The following is a 17,586-nucleotide window of genomic DNA, read 5'->3' as shown; positions in this document are numbered from 1 at the left end:
CCCTTCAGAAATTCCATTCCTTTCCAACGTCACCAGCGAGATATTATACGACATGTGTACAATGTACATTAAAAGCGAATATCAACAGATATAATCAGTTTCATGAATCTGTTATACTGTAGTTCGTCTTGGGTATTGAAATAGGAATGATGAATTTTGTAATAGAAAAAAGCCGTACCGAGGCAGCAAATATCTTGTTGGGTTCGACATCCGTCCTTGATGACAGTATACTGTTTTGCGAACACTAGTTGACCTTGATTCTACGTATCTAGACTGCCTGAAACAGGAATTATTACAATCCGTTATAAAATGAAAGTAATCTCCGATAGACCTACATAACATCACTGCGCCGTGCTGTGTGCGCTGTGGCTAGTGTAAATTCTCAATGAGCAGGAGGCAACATTAGTTCAGTTCAGTGAACATCGGACTCGCGAGTGAAAGTTCCAGGATGCTCTGAAGTAAGTGAAACACTTGAATACCACAGTTTAATAAAAAATTTATCAATATCATCGAAGTGTACTCCCTTTTCATTATATCCATATGTTATGTAGATACCGACTCTGTAGGAAGTGAAGGGAGTGTGGGAAAGCAGGAATAGTTTCCTTTGTGTTTAGTTTCTTCTGTCTTTATTACCAAACTACAAAAACCGTTGGATGTGCACCACCGATATGCCGTTTCTACTCAATATTAATGACAAATAAAAAAACTAATGTTAATGAAGTAACGATTATAGAGTAAAGTAGACTACATGAAATGTGGTTGAGTTGGTTATGTGATTTCCTTCACACGAATTGCAAAATTCACAAAGGCCTAATGCACATAGTTCAGTGAGAAAAATCGTTGTCTATTCTCTGAAACATACGGTACACATTTCGTAATATACAATGCCAGCGATGCCAACGCATTTAATTTGAAAGTTACAAGCAAGGCGCGAAGGAGTGACAACAGAATACAAGCATGACGCGCGAGAGTGACAGAATGTCTAATGATTGGGACCACTAAGGAGAAGTAACATTATTCACTAGTGTTGAACAACAGCGTTAATGAAATTGAAATGTTTTTCAATAATTGCAGTATTTAAAAATAAATCGATTTCTTGTTTAAAGTTAGGTTAAAATTTACCTATCAGATTATGTTACCTGTGGTCTGCGAAAATATTAAGGTCTATCCTTGACATTGCACGGAAGTCTCAGTTCGAATCCCGAATCGATTTTTCTTCCGGTGTATTGAAGGTGGAGAGTTTTATTCTGTATTCGTTTAGTACCAAATAGAAATCGCTAAATATGTTAAGGCTTAAGGTAAATCTTGTCAGAGGCATAAAAATCCTGAAATAAAAATCTGTTATGCTGACTGACTTTGATTAAATACACCACAACATGCATAACTTAATTTTATTAAGATTTTCTTTCACTTCTGAATGATATGGTATTTGAATACTACATAGTTCATCGAGTGGTTATGGAGTTTGCCATTGTACCCGGAGTTCGTGGGTTCAAGCTGGACCGAGGATCATTCATTCATAGTGTTCTGCCCGAGGACAGGTCTTTCACTGCAAACCCAGTATTCTCTAGTATTTCCTGTTTTCTGCCTTCCTCTTAGTCCCCGTATATGATCCATATATCTTAATATCGTCTATCATCTGAAATCATCTTCTGTCCCGAACTCCTCTCGTTCACCATTCCTTCCAGTGCATCCTTCAATACGCAGTTTCTTCTTAGCCAGTGCCCAACCAGTTAATTGTTCCTTTCCAGATCAGTTTCAGCATTCCTTTTTCCTTTCCTGATCAATTTCAGCATTATTCTCCCTTCACCCACTCTCTCCAACACAGTTCCCTTTCTTATTCTGTCTGTCCATTTCACACGCTCCATTCTCTTTAATATTCACATTTCAAATGCTTTTATTCGCTCCTCTTCACTTCGTCTTAATATCTGTTTCTTCCCCATGCAAAGCACTTCACTAGTCTCTCCTTAGTTTTTTTCCAGAGGTCCGCAAAAGATGTTCCTTTTTCTATTAAAAGCTTCCTTGGCCATTGCTATTCTCCTTTTGACTTCTTGGCAGCAACTGTTACTGTTTATATTATAGTACATCCCAAGTATCTGAAGCTGTCCACTTGCTCTATTGCCTCATTTAGAATTCGAAAGTTTACCGTCTTTATTTTTCTTTCTATGACCATGGTCTTCGTCTTGTTTGCACTTATCTTCATTCCATACTGCACACAGCTGTCATTTAGCTCCAGTAGCATATCCCTTAGTATCATATATTTTTTTTCCGGTAGTTTTATGGGTATTTAGTAGTTTTACCTCTACTATCTTCCGACAGAGGAAAATATCGTTAGTCGTAGTGTGAAACTTTCGCAACGAATGGTAGGCCTAAGTCTGTAGCGGAAGATGGGTCGCTCTTGATCTAATGGTTAACGATACTGGCTCCTAATCAGGAGCCTTAGGATTCGATTCCCGACTTTTCCAAGAGATTTTTCCTCGATTAGGGATTGTTCCTTGGTATGTATGATCTTGGTCTTTGTGTTCTCCTTAAATTTAAGTTAGATTTAGATAAGTCATGAGTGTTAGATAAGGATTGGCGCACCCTACCAAAATTCCGATGTGAATATCCCATTGCATGATCACCAGAAATCGCTCGCGACCCGATGAACTTAAATTCAGTGGAAGGTGACTGATGATGTAGAATCGAGATGTTTACGTGTTACAGGATTGGACAGGGAAGGATCGTGGTCCTCTTGCAATTGACGCTTTCCCGACATTCACATGGAAACACTTGGAAAACCACAAAATACCCAAGACAGGATAACCGGCCGTTGAAATCGAATCCAGGACCTCCCGTATAAAAAGCAGAAATGTTAAGGATGATAGAAATCCTAATAACGAATCCTTTCCCTGAATGAGAAACACATACAGAGAACATCTGTCTTAGAAGAATTAATTAAAGGCTTGCTGTCCCTATGTCATGGGAGTATTGCCGTCAGTTTGTTTATGAATCTGCGAATCAATGAGGTAAAAAAGGAAGGAGGAGATGTTAAAAGGTGCATGAGTGGGCGTCCTTACAAGGGTTCATGGGACTTATCTTAATGCTTATTTGAGCTCCTAGCCCATAGGCGGTCAGGCGGGCAGGAAACGGGCATGCTCTGGGGTAGGTGAGCGAGTTCTCGGCAGCCGTTGCTCTTAGTATGAGTCAAGAGGAGTGCAGTGGCGGCCACTCAGTCGCTAATCTCCTAGTTCAGTGGTTCTTAACCCGGGGTTCATGGATCTCTTGGGGATCCGTGGAAGGCACATATAAATTAACATATATCTACTGTATATTTACTACATTATTTTAACTTACACAGCAACTACGGTCCCATTCCAAGAGTCTCCGGAAAAAATGCTGAGATGTGAAATAACTCTTCTCGGCTTCTCAGCCATGTGAATTGGATTATTTCTTCCAACTCAGGTGGCTGAGATCCCGATAAAATCCATATCCAACGTCGAGAAAGCTCAAGTCCTACATGTTTAAGTGTGTTTATGAAGAAAATGTATTTTCAAGACATCCGACAACCCACGCTTTTGTAGCATTGCAGCAACTTTAACATCAACTTTTTTAGTTTCCAAGAAAACCACGCAGAACCCTTTTACATGATTTCCAAATTGATAAAATTCAACCCTTTTCAAACATTTCGTCTTCTATGACTTTACTGTTTTGAGGTTTAATAAAAATTCCTTCTTTAAATTTTGCATACATTATCTGTGGAAATATGCTTTGCAAGTACACAAAACCACTGCCGTCCTTGTTTAGGACCTTGACAAGATTTTCTTTAAGGCCGACAAAATGGGCAACCGGAATAGAGAGCAATTTATTACCATTATGAAGCAACACCGCTTTTAAGCTAAACTTCGAAGAATATAAACAATTGCCAGTTATCTGGTTTATGCATGACCTCTAGTTTACCCTTTAAGCCATTAACATCTATACAGAAACACATTTTCTCCTCCATAGTAAAATAGTTTACAAAGATCTGGCGTTTATTTCGAAACTCTGAAATTTTTGTACCAAGTGCAAGTAATTTCCATTGTTGTAGCCCAGAACCTAGAAGTTTATATTCTTCTTCTGACGAATTTAAGTCACGTGCCAAATTAGCCTATTGAGTTCTTTTTGCTTTCTAAAATGGCTTTCACTGCCAGAATTTTCTGGTTGATAGGATCTTTTGAAGTAAAGACTATGGAAAAATCTCAGATTGGGGATCAGTGTTTCCTTCACCATTACTATCAGTACATCATATAGGTACAGGTATAGGCTAGGTAGAGGCAATTCCTCGCTGTGTAGGTCGGGTCGAATGGCAGAAGGTATATCTGGATGCTGTGTAACATATTTATTTTTTCTAGACATGCCAGATATAGGCCTATTTGTGATGCAGGAGTAGCAATCATTAATATCGTTTGATGGTTCTCGCCACACCATAATAGGTACACGAGATAATGCGAGTTACATCACGTTTTAGACAGAAAATTATTTTACAACCCATTGAGAAAATCCAAGCCGATCCCTTCCAAGGTTTGTCTCTTTATAGTGACTATTAGTGGAAGAAAAGATAGATTTATAACACTGGCAACTGACAAAGACTTGGCAAAATGGAACATCATTAAGCACATTTTCATAAGTAATTCTATATTCATAAATTATGACGTGATGTTACATTTTAAGTACATTTTCAAAATCTACGCGCGAAAGTGGACTAAAAACATATCCAGTTCCCACACTACGCCTAATTTTAACTTATCCTACTTAAATGACACGTAATTTATAGCCTATGCACTTGCTGTTAAAATAACGTAGGTGCGAAGACAACTTTACCGTTAAAACATTTCAATTAACAACAAAAAAAAAAAAAGTACTTTTATTTACAACAGATAACAACTACACTACTCGTAATGTAGCAAAGGGTACCGCCTTGGTTTCATTTGAGCGAAGTCATTAACCAACTCGTATTATATCTAAGTGGCCACCGGCGTAGCTCGGGTGGTAGCGCGTTTGCCTGCTGATCCGGAGTTGCGCTCGGGCGTAGGTTCGAGCCTCGCTTGGACTGATTACCTGGTTTGTTTTTTCTGAGATTTTTCACAACCGTAACTCAGGTAATTTATAGAGTATCCTCGGCCTTATATTGCCAAATACCATCGCGCTAGCACTAACTCCATCGACGCTAAATAACCTATTATCTGAGCATTTCGAACTGGCAGCTCAAGGTCACGTACCAACGTACAAAAGTACAAACCACGCACGAGTCACTGAACTAAAAACTGTGAACTGAAGCACTGGTAATTCCAACTGTCCCAGCTGATTTTAGTTGAGGAGAATGGTCCAGGATTGGGGTAAGCACACGTGGCAAATGCAATCCGTTGCTTGACCTTGAGCCGCCAGTTCAAAATGCACTGATAATAGTATTTGTTACAACTTCGTTAAATAACCAATTAAAATAATTTCTTAGGTGTTTATAAAAGTAGAATATTTCAATATTAAATGTACAATTTACACATTTCTTCTTTAGTACGTACTACTGATTGTCCCCATGCCTTCTCAAATGACACCTCTGTCTTTCTACCAGCGGATCTTTCTGGGGGTACTCCTGTTCCATCACCCCCACATTTCACGTATAATGTCCAATAGACTCGGGTGAAGTCTCTGAGATATTGCGGATTTTCGACGTTGATATTGGAATGGCTTAGGGCTCTGGCGACTGGGGCTTATCAGAACTGTTTAGGGTATGGGACCTGTCTCTGTCAGGGTTGGGCAGAATGGGCCATCTGTCAGCGTCGGATTCACGAATGCCTCCCAGATCACCTTCTGGACTTGAACAATCATTGCATATATAGGGTACACAATGGGCCAAAGAAAGTGTAAGTGCAAGGATCCGTCCCGATCCCAGTCCTCGTGAAGCCAAACCAAGGCAGTCCAAGAGAACATTTTCTGATTTGAAGATTGTGTTCTTTGATAGAAAATATAACATGACAGAAGAGAATAACAACAACTTTGATAATACCACAGTCTACTACAGGCCTGCACAAGCTTTGCGCTCTCCGAGCCGGCTCACAGCTCATGAGCGGAATGCAGATATTAGCTGCGCTCTGAATAAGGGTGGACTAGAAGAAGGGGTGGATCTCGTACAAAATAAACACAAAAGGAAGTATTATTACGAGTGCTTATGAAATGAATTCCCGTTCAGTGTTTGCAAAACTATCTTGGACTATTATTAATTAATAAAGACGTATTTATTTTACAGAAGTAATAGAAATTCTATAGCTACTTAAATGTACAATATCATTTTGTTATATTTTTATTTATCAGTACATCAAAACGAGGTTTTATGCTGTTGGCAGCTGAAAGGAACAGTAGCCTACTGATCATAATGAAACATCAGTTACAGATGTTCGATGTCTGCCTTTATTAAAGTTGATTATAGAAAATAGTTGCTCACAACTATAAATGTTGAGCCAAACATAGCAATCATTTTCACAGCCAGCCTGTGTAGTCGTGGATATTAGGCCTATTGCTAATGTTTAGTCTTTTAAAACTCAACCAGGCTAGTAGTATTATTCAAACGATCTTTAACCCTTAGGTCACATTGAAGATCAATAAGTTCGAGCTGTAAATCGTTAAATGGTAAATGTTATGTTCCGTCTTTTACATTCCTCCACACTGTACTGTAGCAGTAGGTAAGCAACGTGAAACAGTTACTGAGAATAGGCCTACACACTGCACTCCACTGTATAACTGAGTGGTCGTTTCCCTCTCCTCTACCTATAGCAAGTCTATGTCATTGTGACGTATCTTCCTCTCCGTTTCGGCGAGCGGAAAATACCGCTCTCCCGCTCCGAAGGAGCGCGCGCGCTCGTTGAGCGCTGTTTGTGCAGGCCTGGTCTACTACGAAGCTCGATACGTAGTAAATATGCATCCGTAGATAGTTTCTAACCAGTAGGATCGCTAATATCCTCATTACAGACAATGAGAAATAGTACCGGCACAGTCTATTGTTCCTAGCACCCTCACAACTCAAGCTTCGTGACTGTATATACTAGACTATGATAATACCCAGCGAGTTGGCTCAGTCGATGCTTGAGACTCGCATTCGGGAGTCCCGGGCTCAACCCCCGTGGCTGGCCAGTCTGACTGGAGTCTTTCCTGTTTTTCCTCAGTCTCAAATGAAAATGCCGGATTGGAAATTGACATACCATGATTTATCACCGCCTCGACTCCTCCGGTGGCTAAATGGTCAGACTTCCGGCCTGTCACGCAGGTGGCCAGGATTCGAGTCCCGGTCAGGTCTGAGATTGTTCATTGAAAAATCCATAGTGATACTTGTGGCAGACAAGGTCGGAGTCAGGGTTTTTCTCGGGGTTCTTCCTTTTTTTCCCCATATTAGGCATCTACATCATTCCGTCACCATTTCTCCATTTCGTCATCATTCCATAGCATTCTCTGATCGCTGGCTGGCGGCGCACGGAGGGGGCTGGCCTAAGGACGAGGGGAGTTACCTGCTCTAAACCTGGGTACGCAGCGAACCTTAGTGTAGTGCAGTGGCGGCTCGCAACCTCAAAAGTTGGTGAAGCTCTTTTATTAAGGGACATGATGTACGACTTACCTATTTTTTTTTTTTTTTTTTTTTTTTGTAAATTAAATTGATTTGTCTGTCTCTATGGAAGGAGAATTTTATTGTCACTGATGTAGTCATGAAATGGCCAATCGGATCATGTAGCAAGTCCTTGTGAATGGAGATGCACGCCAATGATGTTAATCTCCCTTGTGCCATTGAATTGCGAAGATTTATCTTTATGCAGTTGAGTGCAGAAAAACTTCGCTCCACTGAAACGCTTGTTGGCGGTAATGTGACGATGAGGGAAAAGAGTCTATAGGTTTCTTCAATACGTCTTTGTTTTCCCTTACACTTTTTAGTGTTTGTATCAGGGGACATGTTCTGGTACTCATGATCTGTACAGAGAAGCTCTAGTTCTGTTTCAAACGACTTATTTTGAACAAATTTGGGAAAGTCTTTTGTAGAGCGACAAGAGCATTAGAAGGAAACATATTAGAATACTGAATAAATTTTAAAGTATTGGCAAAAGAGCAAAACTGAAGCTGTTCAATATCTTGATATCTAATGTTAACTTGCATAAATATGACATCAAGTATTTCAAAAATAATTGTTTGTACTTCTTAAAAAGTTCACCACCTGACAGCTTAACATATTTCCGCCCTGAAAATTCACCCCTTTCTTTAGCCTTTTCAAAAAAACTGACAAAAACTTAATCTGTTTTCAAAAAATCCATCCGAGTTCCATGCCGATTTTTTTTATTCCAACTAACAAACAGGGCCAACAAATTTTTTTTTTCCAAATAAGAACTACAGCACAGCCACTGATATTCACTGTACCACGCACTTTTAAAATGTTTGGTGCAAGATCTTGCACCTTTCCTTTTCAACTTTTTTGCCGATATATTAATAACAAGTGTTGCTTTCCTCGCTAACATTTTTTTTTATTTTAGTCGGTTATTTAACGACGCTGTATCAACTACGAGGTTATTTAGCGTCGATGAGATTGGTGATAGCGAGATGGTATTTGACGAGATGAGGCCGAGGATTCGCCACAGATTACCTGACTTTCACCTTACAGTTGGGGAAAACCTCGAAAAAACTTAACCAGGTAATCAGCCTAAGCGGGGATCGAACCCGCGCCCTATCGCAACTTCAGACCGGCAGGCAAGCGCCTTAACCGACTGAGCCACGCCGGTGGTTTCACCGTTAACACTACATCTCTTTCATCACCTTCAGTCCATCGCGAAAATGAGCACACTATATCGTTTATAGGATACATTCCTCGTTGTTAATAAACATATTTCAGTCACCACTCTTAAAAATAATTATAAAATTTTCATTAAAAATAAATAACTGCTTAGTTAACTTAATCTTGTAATATATCGTTTTAACAACAAGACATAACACAGTCACTCTATTCACACGTCTCACAAACTGAAATTAACAGGTACAAAGAAGTGTGAACACTGTGAATAACAAGGAATTTTATCTCATTGTATTCGCGTGCTGTTATTTTCCTTTCAAAAGAGCCAAGCCAGGAGGCTATAAGGTGTTTGCAGCTACAAGAGAAATGTTTTGTCAGCGATTCAAGTACCCTCGCAGACAGGTTCTATAAAAATCTTACAAGGGTTCGTTGTCATGGTTACCCGTAAACAAATCCGCAAATTGATAAGCTCTACCTCTGAAAGAGGGATATACAGTAGCTGCAATTGTCGCCCTTCCCCACTCTGCGGCAAGACTATGGGATTGGTGTTCCATAATGCAGAATACCTAAGTGCAGAACATATCACAACGCAGAACGTAAAAGACAAAATTGAAGTGAAATAATATATAATATTTATATAATTGTAAATAAGTGAAGTTGTGCTTAGTGAACAGGTGAAGTGCCGCTTCACGAGCTTCACCCGAAAAACCGCCCCTGGTGTAGTGTGTGGGTTTGGGAATGCACCTAACTTGAGGGTTAACGCAATAGATCGTAAACAGGTCGTAGTTCTGGGCTATAGTGCCTCCCTCCGTAAATTCCATTTCATCACCGGCTCAATCATAAATATCATAAACATTAATCAAAATTTAAATCAGTGACATGAACACAAGACGTTTATAATACACAACAATAGAAACAGGAACTCAACACTAGTAAAAACGGCCTACTGATACACCCAAAGATTCTACACACGCGATATGACCACAGATGTTAATGTGTGTATAAATAAACTTAGCAAAAAACTGATAACAATTTTACTTAAGTTTAGCCAGAATACTTTCTGTAATATTAATATTTAGTATAGTAATGTTAATATAGAAATGCAACATAATTAATCAATTGCAAGTTTTTTTTTTTTTTTTTTTGCATTTTCTTCCCTATTTCAGCTGTTGGAAATGCTCTTTTGACTGCCTATTTTAAGGCGTATTAGTGCTTAAGCTTCTTCTTTTAATTAAAACTTCCCGTAGGCCGCACCTGTATGTGGACTGTATTTATTTCAGAGCTGATAGATTTTCTTATAAATTATGTATGCCCTATTTCAGATAATATTAATAGTATATTAAACATACGAGGTCACTCAATAAGTCGCAAATTGAAAGGACAGGGACCTCTCAAATTGCAGTTTAGATTTCACGGCGCTTCTTCCGACGGCCTTCACCTGCTTTGTCATCGAACAACAGATGACGGCGTCTTGCCATCCTAACGGCACACACCAGCCAACTCCTCCTCGCCCCGTTCCGTGATCAATTGATCAGTCTCAGCCCCCCTCGCGTATGTGGTACCTAAGAGGTTACGTCCAATTTCGGCTTCCCCTTCAAAATTTTCTAGAGCTCCTTCAGGGGAGCAGCGTAACCCGGAGTGAGACTAGTGGCCAACAGGCTTGGAGCTCACATATTTAGTTTTGTACAGCCCCCAACCCCTTGCAAGGACGCGTTTTGCGTACCTTTTAAATTTTCCTCCCAATTCTCCTTCGATTTTTCGATTTCGATTTGCTGTGGTAATGCAAGCTAAAGTAGGAGCAAAGATTGGCCTTTATGACTAAACATGCATTACAACACGCTTCAGTAAACCTGAGAAAAAACTATTTTGAGCTTTTACACTATTTGCTTACGAAAATGCAATATTAATTATGTTACCGTCTTCATTGTTTACTGTTTTAGCAAAGCCAATGCCGAAGGAAGGAACGAATATACTGTTCCAGAATTTGTCTGCAAAGATTTAAGAATTTATGACTGATTCATTTCATTGTGTTGGTGACTATTGAATTTATAAGAAAGGACAACAAATTGTCAGTACATTCATCTTTTGGTAAGTAGCCTTTATAAACTCCGTTAAGATTTATCTTTCTGCTCCAACAGCTTCAAAGCGTTAGTCTTGTCTAGTTCTTGACTTTTCCCAATGTCCGAATTTCTTGAACTTTCAAAATTTGTTCTCTCAGTGGGCTAAAAATTACGTTTTATTTTGTATTAAAGTGTGTGTTTTAACCTAAATTTGGTAAACTTTAAGATCGAGAGAGAAATTACAACACGGTAATGCAAAGTATTAGAAAAACCAAAACTATGAAAATTTGGATTTCAGTCGGTGATGCTACAGGACATTTCAAGAAATAAACGAATCCATTAGATGTTATAATAAATAAATATATATATATAACATATTATTATAACTGTGTTAGATTCATTAGGTCATATAACGTTATAATCACATATGACATAGGCCCTATAGCGCTGTAGTATGCGATTCCGAACTAAACGGCCAGTGGTTCGATTGTTGGCATAGTCGGAGATTTATTCCCAATTTCACGGGTCTGGGTGTTTGTTCCTTATCTTGTGCTTAATCTGCGACATCTCTGAGATGGCCCTGCATCGTGCTGACCGCAAAGTTAGAGAGGTCCGTATTGTAAGAGAGTTTAATATAGATTGAAAGACATCTTCCTATAGAGTCATAGCATTGCATTGTAAGTCGGTAAAATGGAGAAGGTTACGTAACAAAAGAGTAATAGTAAGAAGGCACATATGACCTTCCTTAGTTTGACTGTTTTCGCCGTACGTATCTATAGCTCTTGCTTTATAGAGGTGTCCTCCATATGTCCTTTTGACAAATCCTTAGCTTGATAAGATTCTTTGGTCTGATTCGAAATCTGAACTTAGATATAAAAGACTTGACTGCATATTTTGAGGTGTAATAAGATAAACCACAGTTTTATATTTCGTTACAAACTGTAGGCCTAGTTTTAAGCATCTTAGTGCATGTATTGTCTATTTTATGTAAAACAATAATCTCCTGAAATTAGTGCTGTTGATCGATCAAGATATTTAATCGATTAACTATTTGAATTTAATCGATTAATCGAATTTTGATGGAGTTGAAAAAATGTTTTAATATACTGTAATACACAGTTATTGTTAAATTTAACTTGTGTTCGGTGATAAGCATTAGTATTAAATGTTGTATATCTGTATATATTGTATCGTTATATTACAGAACAAATATTTTAATTACTTACGAACATATTTTTATGAGGCTTATAATTTGTGTCAGTTTCTCCGGGAATTTTTGAGACAAACATAAATATCAAAAAGTATGAAGACTCGCCTAGTTAATGCTGCTTCATCCATGATTTTAAACTTGTGAGTGCATTCACATGCTCCGAATTAAGTGCCGCTCTACGTTTAGTAACAATGTTTCCTGCATCACTAAACACGAAAAAACTTTTTTTTTCTATCAAGCACTTCTCCACGATCGTTCAATTTAAATCCAAACGTTTCACCGAGTTTATCTCTCAAATTATCATATGACATAATGGAGTTTACACTTTTCACTAACCACAAAACTATTTTTTTTCTTTATCAAACTTCAACATAACCTTCATATACAAACTCAGTACTCGGTTCTATGATGACACTACGAAATATGTAGAAAACTATTATTTATGACTGTGACGAACTTCAATTACGTGAAAAGTATTGCCTAGTTCATGTCCAATTCTTATTACAGAATTCGTATGTAATAATAATAATAATAATAATAATAGGCCTAAACATGTATTCTAACTTATTTCTTTCTGATTCCAGATTGGTTTACTCAACGATGGCTGTTAATTCGCACTCTACACAGCAGGTGTCGCCAATTGTGGTGAAGGAAAATGGAACAGTGGAAAATCTTTCAATTGTGTAAGTACGCAGTTCATTGAAGTTAAATAAACAAATTATAATATGCTATTTTGTCAAATGTCTTATGCTTTCAGAAAATCTCACAGGCTATTAATAGCTGTGATCGCAAGTGGTTGATATGTTACATCCTCCAAAAATAACATAACATAGGAGAACAGTCACATTCTATTGTAACAATCTGTGAATTTTGTAAATCTCAAGTATTTATATATTTTCTGTATAAAAATTATTCGATATCTTTCATAGCTTCTAACTTTTCCTAGAACCGTTCTCACCTTTCACTTTGGTCCTAGGACGCACCAACAGGAGCCTTTGCCTGGGCCAGGACCCACCCATAGTTGACCCGTGTTCACCTCCACCAACTGCATACTAGTTACAGATACACACCTGAAAGATACAGTACTAATTCGGTCCGGGGTTCAGAAAGGTACACTACTAATTCGGTCCGGGGTTCAGAAAGGCACACCAGTGGCGGCTCGTGACCAAATTATTTAGTGGGGCACAACTTATAACACTAATATTGAATTAATTGAACCCATAGGTTCCTCATTACGCGAATATAGGCTTGCCATACGGAATAATTGCTGAAAATTTCAATAGCAAAATGTAAATATAAAGAATGCATTATAAACTAACCTTTCTATTTATAGATGAAGTCCATTCTTCGATCCTTAGCTCGAACAAATACTTCGATAACTCGCTGATTGAAGTTGGGTATCAAACGCACCATTTTACTCTCAATTGAAAGCATTGCTAATGCTGTCATTCTTTCTTGGCTCATTGCGTTCCTGAGGAAGGTTTTTATTCGATTTAAAGTAGCGAAGCACCCTTCACTTGCCACAGTTGACATAGGTATTGTAACACTGATGCTTAGTAATCGAACACACTCGTGAAAATGTTTCTTGCATATTGTTGCGCAAAAAGAGTTGCAAAAGTGCTGCAGCTCCTTCGGCCGCAAGCAAATGTACCCTGGAATATAGCACTTCAAGCTCTGTTCTGAGCGTAGAGTTGTTCACTTTTGAATATGTGTTGACAGTTGCCGCAAAACCTTTCTCTGGGAACTAATTACAATATTCTTGAAAACTAGATACACGGAAAAGTTTGGCAGCCGCCAAGTGGCCTGTGAAACGAAATTGTTCTTCTGCTTGCGATACAATAATATCACACGTTTCCAATGCACTGACTCATTTTTGTTGATCGACATTTCGATGTCGTTTAGTAGGGACCGGATTGTCGCCATCATTATGTTCTAAATCAGAACGAATCCTTCTGATGTTGCGTTCTTCTCTTCGCATCCACACAACCATTTCGCTTTATCATACATAGAGCTATTAAATTTTCTGTTTTTGCCTTCCGTCTGCTGTATAATGACCATATCAGGCCGGGGTGTGCCTAAATTCTTGGCGCGAACTCTGCTGTCGGAATCTAATTCCTTTCCAATTAATTCACTAACTTTATTCATATTGAAATGAACAAGCACACAACGAACACTAATGTAACTAACTTCACTACTTCACACTTAAAATAAAAGGAAGAGAATTATTAACACCACTCAGAATGTTATTATTGCCGCTACGAATACAAACGCGGTAATCGAGACATGTATTTCGTACGGTTGTCAAAGTTGCCAACACTCTTAATAAAAAAGCAGCCTACCATAATTTTGAATATAGGTAAACTACTATATTAACAATGTTAAACAATTTAATTTTAGTAGCTAAATTAATCAGAAAACATAGTTAAGCATTGCCTCTGATATGAAGTATAACAATTATAGTAACTAATCTAAAAAAGCTAGATCTAGCTACAGAATAGCGAAGATGGCAACTCAATTGGTTCTTCGGGCCATGGCAGTGTTATCAGCATTCATACTTCTGTATGTAACGGTAGCTTCCTTCTCGTCCTTATAGCGTTCTACACATTATTAAAACCATTTGCGCATGTGCAAAGAATGACCACGCGAATTTCTGTGCCCTGGCGACGCTTCACCTCTCATCTTCTCTCGCCCTGCATCCATCACATCACACCGCTCTCCACGCACTTGAAACTCGAGTTATCTGTGCGCATGTGCAAGGGATGGGCACCAGAACTACGGAGCCCGAGAGCTGAAATCATTCACATTTCACAGTATGTTTATACCTCTTAAGTCATTACGTTTTCAGCAGGTAATTTTAAACAAAAATTGCTTTTTTTTTTGTGGAAAAATAAAATGAATGGGGGGGGGCACGTGGCCATGTGCCCCTTAATGCGAGCCGCCACTGAGGCACACTACTAATTCGGTCCGGGGTTCAGAAAGGTACACTACTAATTCGGTCCGGGGTTAGGAAAGGTACGGTACTAATTCAGTCCGAACTATGCAGGTATAGCCAAGTTATATATCAAAAAGACTATATGTTAACAAAGAAGCTGAAGACTTGATGAGCATTCAACCCCAAAAAGAAGAAGTGCAGTAATTTACCGATTATGTGCTAGAGGAGTGCATCCGATACTATATAAGTATGGTACAACGTCTTTGAGTCAAGCCTGATGCTACTTTCCCGCCAGAATTATGATCGAATTCGTAGCTACGACAGAAATAACGACAAACAGTTGTGAATCTTTCCATGCAAAGTTAAATGGCCTATTCTACACTGCTGACCCTAACAATTAATATACGCTCTAAAACGAATTCAAATTGACACTTATATACAAATTATAAGTACAGCAACAAAACGAATTAAAGAAAGAACAATATATTAGAGGCAAAATGGCAGAATTTGTATCTAAATGAATAAACAGACTCCAACATCTAAAAACACTGTCTTACAATTTCTTTCAAAAACACTGACTACTCTGACTACTCTGACGTTTAAGAAGTTTTGACTAAGTTTTATAGGTACTATACAATGTACAGCTGTCAAAAAAAAAAAAAAAAAAAAAAAAAAAAAAAAAAAAAAAAAAGTGGCCGCACTCGTGAACAGCGAATATTTTCAAAGTCCACTTCGGGTCGCGGCGATGTTACACGATGCATGTGCTTGTACAAGCAGTTCCGGAACTATGAAAGTGTTCCATATCTGCGCCTCGTAGACCAGCGGTAGAATGCTTGTTTAATGATTCAAAGGTCGTGGGTTCGGGCCTTCTTCAAGTTTTCATTTTATTTTTTAATCGTTCTTTAGCGATGTAAATGATATTCAAATTATCATTTATATCCAGTTATCGTTCTTTATGGATATCACGTTATTTATATTTTGTTATCGTTCTTTAGGGATATGAATAAAATTCAGGTCATCATTTGTATTCTGTTATCGTATTATAACGATATGAATAATAATTATTATTGTATCTCCAATGAGGGTTAGCCCTATTTTACATATGTATGTTAGGGCTATAGTGTTATACACAAAAAAGATAAGCATAAAGAGAAATGGAAAAGAAAATTAAATTAGCTTACGCTATGTAAACAAAACATAAACAATCCGTAAATTAGGTATTGCGATTGCAAAACAAGTATCAGTTATCAATTTGAAACATACAAAAACATTAACAACACACATACGTAACACTTCTATAACATAAATATGCAGCTTTCCGTACCATACATAATAAATTAATACACAATAGTCACACAAACACAATCAAACTATAATTACGACATTGCGACGACATCAAGCATCCCATAACTGACTCACATACATAACAAATCAAGCATCCGTTGCAACACATACACTTCAACATAGTAACCACACTTTTAAAAGTTACAAATTTGGCTCCAAGATGAATAAATAGGACACTGTTCCTAATTACTATTCTTCTACAATTTCTTAAATACATCTGTAATAAATCTGTGAAATTCCGATATGAATAATATTCACGTTTTTTATATTGTTATCGTTCTTTAGCGATATAAATAATATTCAAGTTGTCATTTATATTGTTTTCCTTCATTAGCATTATAAAATAATATTCAAGTTATTTATATCGTTATTGTTCTTTCGCAATATAAATAATCTGTATTTTATGTAACTAATTATTATAACACAAATAAACATCTTTCTATGTAAAATAGGTTATTTTATTTAGATAATTAAATACGTATTATATAATATCTTATATTAATTAAACAAACCGATATTTATCATTTATATTCTGTTATCGTTCTTTAGTAATACTGTATAAATAATATTCAAGTTATTTATATTGTAAACGTTCTTTAGCGATATAAATAACATAAATTTAATATTAGGTTTGGAAAAATCCAGTTGCATAATACTGGCATTAGTTTTTCTTTTTGTATTATTACATTATACTATCTTGAACCACAATAAAATGAAAAGAAATAACGAGGAATTGAACCTGAGACGTTGACATCTAAATTCCGATGTTCGTCCGCTGAGCTACGAGGGCAAAAGTGTGGAAACATTTTCGGAAAAATTGGCCCAATCACACTCTAAGATTTTCTGATGATTCGTAGAAGCTAGTCCAGGATGCGGGGGGCAAAGGCTAATTGAGATTTCCCGATCTCTGATAGGGTCAAACATCCTGATAGAATTAATATTTAACCCTTGCCGTGACTTTCGGTGAAGTCCGGAGGGCCCAATTAATCAAATCCACTCTCCTCATCTCCACGCTTGGGCCCCCTGGAATTTAATAAGATGCGAAAGAGATAGTGGTGTGCGGAAAGCAACGGGATGTTACCGCATTTAGGCCTATCCTTCCCAAGAAAAACTGCAAACATGAACAAAGGAAGCTTTTAATAGAAGAAGAAGGATCTTCTGCGGACCTCTGGAAAAAGAACTAAGGAAGAGACTAGTGAAGTGCTTTGTGTGGAGTGTGGCATTGTATGGGGAAGGAACATGGACATTACGACGAAATGAA

The 17,586-nt window shown here is 37.8% G+C and overlaps 1 protein-coding gene across 1 annotated transcript in view; it reads left to right on the top strand.

The window, feature by feature from the left end:
* The first annotated feature begins 333 nt into the window (after positions 1-333).
* Positions 334-17,586, top strand: part of LOC138694444 (vesicular glutamate transporter 2-like) — a 93,831-nt gene continuing 76,578 nt past the window's right edge. Inside the window, exons 1-3 of the mRNA XM_069818153.1 lie at positions 334-458; positions 10,720-10,867; positions 12,634-12,732. Coding sequence (XP_069674254.1) covers positions 12,650-12,732 — 83 coding nt within the window. The 5' untranslated portion in view covers positions 334-458; positions 10,720-10,867; positions 12,634-12,649. The remainder of the gene's footprint in view (positions 459-10,719; positions 10,868-12,633; positions 12,733-17,586) is intronic.

Source organism: Periplaneta americana, chromosome 2 (assembly GCF_040183065.1).
Source record: "Periplaneta americana isolate PAMFEO1 chromosome 2, P.americana_PAMFEO1_priV1, whole genome shotgun sequence".
NCBI classification, from domain to species: Eukaryota; Metazoa; Arthropoda; class Insecta; order Blattodea; family Blattidae; genus Periplaneta; species Periplaneta americana.
The sequence above is the reverse complement of the archived record's forward strand: the minus strand, read 5'-3'. Positions and strand labels throughout refer to the sequence as shown.